The 6,173-nt window shown below is 37.1% G+C and overlaps 1 protein-coding gene across 1 annotated transcript; it reads right to left on the bottom strand.

Moving 5' to 3' along the window:
- Nucleotides 1-1,577: 1,577 nt before the first annotated feature.
- LOC122046478 (protein FAR1-RELATED SEQUENCE 5-like) lies at nt 1,578-5,783 on the bottom strand. Its single transcript, XM_042607195.1, has 2 exons — nt 5,621-5,783; nt 1,578-5,338 (listed from the first exon to the last, which is right to left on the bottom strand). The coding sequence occupies exon 2, from the start codon at nt 5,327-5,329 to the stop codon at nt 2,891-2,893; it is 2,439 nt and encodes an 812-aa protein (XP_042463129.1). The 5' UTR covers nt 5,330-5,338; nt 5,621-5,783; the 3' UTR covers nt 1,578-2,890.
- Between the last annotated feature and the right edge of the window lie 390 nt (nt 5,784-6,173).

The raw sequence follows: 6,173 nt of genomic DNA, 5'->3' as shown, positions 1-6,173 counted from the left end.
GTTAATTTAAATGATAATATAAAAAATTAATTTTATTATTAAAATATCTAATTTATTTTTATAAAATAAATATTAATATTATGAAATTTTTCTAATTTAAAAAGTAAGGGTATTTTTATAAATTTATCTATTTAACATTCATTGTCCTTCATTTCCTCCCAAACAAAATAACACATGTTATGTTAATGAATCTTCCCTCCCTCCCAAACAAAAAAAAGTTAAATACTTTACTTCCCCTCACTTCCCCTTCCTTCCCCTCCCTTCCCCTTCCGTTAATGAACCTTCCCCCACTCCATCCAAATAAAGGGTTAGGGAAACCCACAATGTCCAAATCTATGGAAGATTCCGACGATATATCAACAATATGAGGCCAAATCATCATCCCATCCATCTCTACAACAATGATTGGTTCCCCAAGACTTCGATTTCATCCGACTAAGTTTTCTTTCTCTTCTCTTCTAGATTTAAGTTGTAGATTGCGTCGTTTGATGTCTTTGTGTTCTAATTCTCTTGTTAGAATTATTATGGAGTATGTCTCTAAATTCAAGAATGTAGGGAGTAATTATAAAGTAATGTTGATGCAAACTCTATGGATTTACCATTTTATTAGTTGAATGACATGTATGTCTTGTTCTTGTTTGATTGAATGTGTGTACTAATTGATTGCTTATATGTATTATTTGATTGAATAGATACAAAGATTGTTCTCCACATAGAGTAGATGCTCTAGATCGCATGACCAGAGAATCTTTAATGATTTAGGATATCCTTTTAACCGAACTTTCTAATACATTGTCTCTACCAAAGATTGTCTAATTAGAACTTAATGGGTTTGACTATATTCCATGTTAAAAAGTGATTTGTGTAATTTAATATGTATGACTAGAGGCTCTCATATAATAGAAGTATCTCTTTAACTGAGTTTTCTATGTTACCTCCTCTATTTAATAGCATTGAAATCCAACAAGATAAACATTCTGATATAACCATCACATAATTATATTGATATTTAGTTAAGATCCCTACAAGAGCATAAACATAAAGAATAAGAGATGAACAATTCATAGTACATCAACTAACATTACCATAAAATTGAAATCCTAAAATTATTTTCCCAACCAACTTTCTAATTTGACATCTTCCAAACCTCTTATTCTCAACTGTCTCTCTCTCTAGTTCTTAAGTTTTCAAATAACATTTGATAGTCTAAATAATTTACTTCAGAGACTTGGCTAGTGCTTAATCCAAGTTTATGTGGAATCGATATTTTTAATACTTAACGATTTAACCGTGCACCGTAGTGTTGTAATTTTCAACCCCCTTTGGCTTATCTGGTTGTCAAGGGTTGAATCAACCCCTTTAGAATTTTATCCAATGCCCTTGCAATTTCAATATCAGTACCTGCATACTTGACTCACAATGTCAAATCACAATATAATCTAATTTAAACTGTTGCATAAATATCAAAACTACATAAAGACACGATTACACCAACATTAATGAGTGATGATCTGATGAAAACTGGATTTCAGTAAAACTCAGAAACATTCAAAAATATGAATGTCATTTCAACTGAGTTTATTGCATCAGGCTGGTGATAACTCAATGTTGAGATTGAAGCATGTCACATCCCAGTCAAATTCCTGTTCCAACGTCATGCTTTGTAATCAAGAATCCACTTCTGAATTTTGATAGAACAAGTAATTAGAGAGATTGATCAAGAAGACATTTTTGATAGGAGAGAATAATATTAAATACTTGTGGCTAAAAGATGATGCGCTCATCACCGCCCCTCCACATCCACTTAAGGCATTTGGAAGGGAGATTTGGAAGGGAGATAAGCGGTGTCTCTTTAGATGGGAGAGATTTTATTTCCCAAGAAATCATTCTTCCGAAGATTCAATCCCTGCTCTCTTATGGTAATCTACCACCCGAGTACCTATGCTCGTGGGGAAGAAAAATACTGTAACATCTGAACAAAGCTTGATTTTATAGACTTTCAGAATTGGGACAAATTGTCAAGAATCCAGAAAAAAAACATGTATTATTATACCTCTGGCATCCACAGAAATGTGGAACTAGTTAAAAGATACTAATTCCTAGACACCCAGTCCATATTGTAGAGACGTGCAACAGCTTAATGCTGAGAGAGCAAAATGTTAGGCTGCAAAATCCAGTAAGATTGTGAGCTTAGATTACATCAACACATCAAATGAAACAAGCATTTGTATCAGGCCAGGATCGCAACGCATATGAAATGGACATAATTCAATGAGGGGTATGCCAAGTTATTGATCACAAGTTCAGGTTGATTAAGGAACTAACTGCTACCGTGAAAGACAATTCATCTTTCCTGCACGTAAATCAGCTTTTAGATGCATCAAACCAAACGGGATAATATATTGCTTCATAGAGAATCACAACAGCTTTGAATTCTAAAATATAACTGGAATCAGTGAGGGTAGTAGATAAAGTAAATAGACGATATCTGAAGGTGTTGAAGGTATCCCTTAGAACTAGAGTCTCGTGAATATTCAACTGGTAGTTTAAAGACACGAGTAAAATTGTTATATCCATGAGAAGTAAAAAAAGGTGACATATAACTAAGATTACAACACTAAAATTCATACATTGAAGCCATAAATGGGGATCAAACCCTCATTATACTATCCTGCTTGGGTGCACACACCTCCATGGTAAGGGAGAAGTGTCCCAAGGACTGTTAGCAAGCATACTCACAGGTTACCTCAATATAAATGATTTAGAAAAAGCTTCTGGAAAAAATAAATACCTGGCCAACTCTGAAGATATCTGCGTTAGTTGAAGTAAATATATCTACCGAGTTAAGAATTTTAAACATGAAGCTCAAATTGTGCATGAGCAAAAACAATTATATTTCACCAAATTGTGGTTCTTCTGGTCTTGTTTGTAAAATTGCATACACATTGGCCAACAACTGATCTGATTGGTTTTCAATAAATCTGTATCCCTCGATGGTCTCAGAAGCCTTTGTTGCAACTACACCAAAAATATGACACAGGGATCTGAAGCGTTTGACTTTGGCTGACTTAAGTTCATTATAAGTGGCAAGCCCACGCAAGTCTCTCAAGGAGACAACTTTGGCATCTTTCCTCCACCTCTTTAAGAAATATTTTGGTGGAAGCTCTTTGATATTTGTAACATCAAGTGCTTTCATCACATGACGACATTGGATGCCCACAAACTCAAATTTTTTACAACTGCATGACAGTGTGCTATCAAGAGGGTTAAATCTTACCAAATGAACCTTCAGGCTTCCCTCTGATGTAACCTTGTATTCATAGGTTGTCTCTACCATACCAGAATTATATACCATGCAATCAAAAGACAACTCAAACTCCTTTTGAAACATGTCAAAGACTGCTGGTGTATATATATTTGCAGCTTGTCTCAACATTCTTGAAGAAGCTACTATCGAGTTACTCTCAATAGCATGATAGTCAGCTGTTAATTCTGCATATCTTCGCTCATATAACATTCTTTCATATTGTTCAAGGAATTGTGTGAGATCATTTTCTAGTCTCAGGTGTTCCTTTAGCATGGCATTCAAGCTTTCCACACATTGAATGCTACTCATGTCTGCACAGAACATATCTCGTCGACATGCCACTGACCAATTGTCCCTATCATCAAATAATTTCTTCAGCCATACATTATCTTTGAGCTCATACTTTTCCAGCATCTTTATCCATTCTGAGACAAACTCTTGAACATCCTCACAATCATAGAGACATTTGCGAAAATCAGATGCAAATGTCCTCGAACCTTGAAAAACCTGAGCCAGGTATTTTGTTGCATTTTGGTACACATGCCATACACATGTTAGGTGTTGTGTACCAGGCCAAACTAGATCAAGAGCTTTAGTAATTGCAACATCTTGATCTGTCAGGACCACACTCGGAACCATTTCATTCATAGCACTCTTGAAATTCTCAAACAACCATTTGAAAGATTCTTCAGTATCATCATAAACCAATGCTGCACCAAAAACAACAAGTTGCTTATGATGATTCACACCATAGAATATTGACATGGGTCTCCCGTAATTATCTATCTTATATGATGTATCAAAACAGACTACATCACCAAAGTATTGATAATCAACAGCAGATCTCCCATCCCTCCAGAAAAAACATGTTAGCTGATCTTCTTTATCAAGCTGTATGGAATAATAAAATGCTGGATCATCAACTTGTCTTTGTTGCATGTACTGCAACATGGCTCCTACATCTCCTACCTTTGGAACAACCTTACGCTTAGCATGTAAGTAATTCCGACAGAGGGAAGAAGGAAGATTGCTCTGTTCACTGACAATTAGTTGATTCAAGCACTCATCTTTAACTTTTGGTTCCATTTTGGAGTCCTCTGCTGCTTCAGTACACTGAACCCTATTAACAGTTCTGTGTGATTTTAAAGTGTGAGCTGTTCGTGCATTTACCAACTCATGGTTGTGGTATGGGTGAAATTCACTCACCCGATATCGACCATTCTTAGCAAGTTTGATGGTCATACGAGCATGACAACCTGTTCTCTCGCTAGATCGCATGCGATGTTGTTGCACCTGATTCCCATTCTTCTTGTTCCCATGAAATCCTTGTTTATAGCAAACATATGTCCTGGATATGATCACACCTGAAGATTTACGGTTAATCCAAGCCTTTCTTACATCAAATCCAATTCTTTTGGCATAGTCATTATAGAATTGATAAGCCTTCTCATCATTCTCAAACTCCATGTCGACTTTTGGTGCCCAACTCTTGTTAGCAGCATCTTCGATGGAGAAAAATGTGACTTTTTTGTATCCTCCAGCTTGCCTGACCAAATATTCGATCTTCGCCTTCTGCGATGCCATCACTCCGGTAACTGCAGAACGTGACTTTTTTGGAGCTCTGTGGGACTTTAACGTGTGAGATATAGTAGGTGCTACAAGCTCATGATTGTGCATTGGGTGGAACTCACTAATCCTGTAGCTCCCTCTATCAGTAAGTTTGATAGTCAAATGAGCAAGGCAACCAGTTCGCTCATTTTGCCTGGGTTTCTTCACATCGCTGTCATCTCTCTTGTTCCCTTGAAAACCTTCTTTGTAGCAGACGTACGTCCTCGATATAACAACTCCTGAAGCACGGCGATTAATCCAAGCTTTCCGAACGCTGAATCCTGATATCTTAGCGTAATTGTTGTAAAATTGATATGCGTCCTCATCCGTCTTGAATTCCATATCTATTTTCGGCAGCCAATTGGCTTCTCCAGCAGCCTCCGCAACAGGATCACTCAATGCTAACTCTTCCATTCTCTTGTCCTGTCACCAAAACCCTCTTCTCTTTAGCAAAACATAAAAATCCATCAAAATCCGAATATAACTCAGCGGGAAGGGATCGATAGATCTCTAAGGGAGCCGATGCAAATGTAAAAATCACGCATTTCTAGACGAACATTCTGATTCGGCGGAAGAATAATCAAAAGGAAAGGCCAAAAAGAACATATTTTAGAGATGCAACAGAGGCAAATTAACCCGAAGCACAGGGATTCGAGCTGCAGGGAGATGGGGAAAAAATGAAAAACAAAGAGATCAAAAATTTACTTGTAGCTGAGAATCGCAGATTGATTGATTCTGTCGAAAGCTCCCGCGCTTGGCGAAGTTGCGGGGGGAGGATTCGAAGCAAAGAATGGCGGATGGAGCGGTAGCAGAAACCCTACAAGTGGTGTTGGAAGGGATCGCCTTCCAATTCTGGTCGTGAGGTATTCCCGACGGAAGAATAAAGCGGATTGGAAACGTGATTTGGGTTCCGCAGCGTCGTGGCGACAGGTGTCGATGTCTCGTTGGAAGTGGAAGATGACTATGGTCAAGATGACAGGCTCGATGGACGGTGGGTCACATTGCAAAACCATGATCCAAATGGGGTCAAACCGGAAGTTTCTCATTTGACTACATTATGAAAATTTCTCATTTTTTATTATCTTAAAATTTAAAACAAGCAAAAATATTAATGTTCTTATTGGCACTTATCTTCCACAAACTATCTATATATTATTGGAAAGATAAAAATTATTATAATTTTTACATAACTATATTAATAGAGCTTGTAAGGCTAGATCATCCCTTGACCTGGCTCATATTCTACGCGCTCCACTCG

Source organism: Zingiber officinale, chromosome 2B, assembly GCF_018446385.1.
Source record: "Zingiber officinale cultivar Zhangliang chromosome 2B, Zo_v1.1, whole genome shotgun sequence".
Classification (NCBI taxonomy): Eukaryota; Viridiplantae; Streptophyta; class Magnoliopsida; order Zingiberales; family Zingiberaceae; genus Zingiber; species Zingiber officinale.
This window is presented reverse-complemented; position numbering and strand designations above follow the sequence as displayed.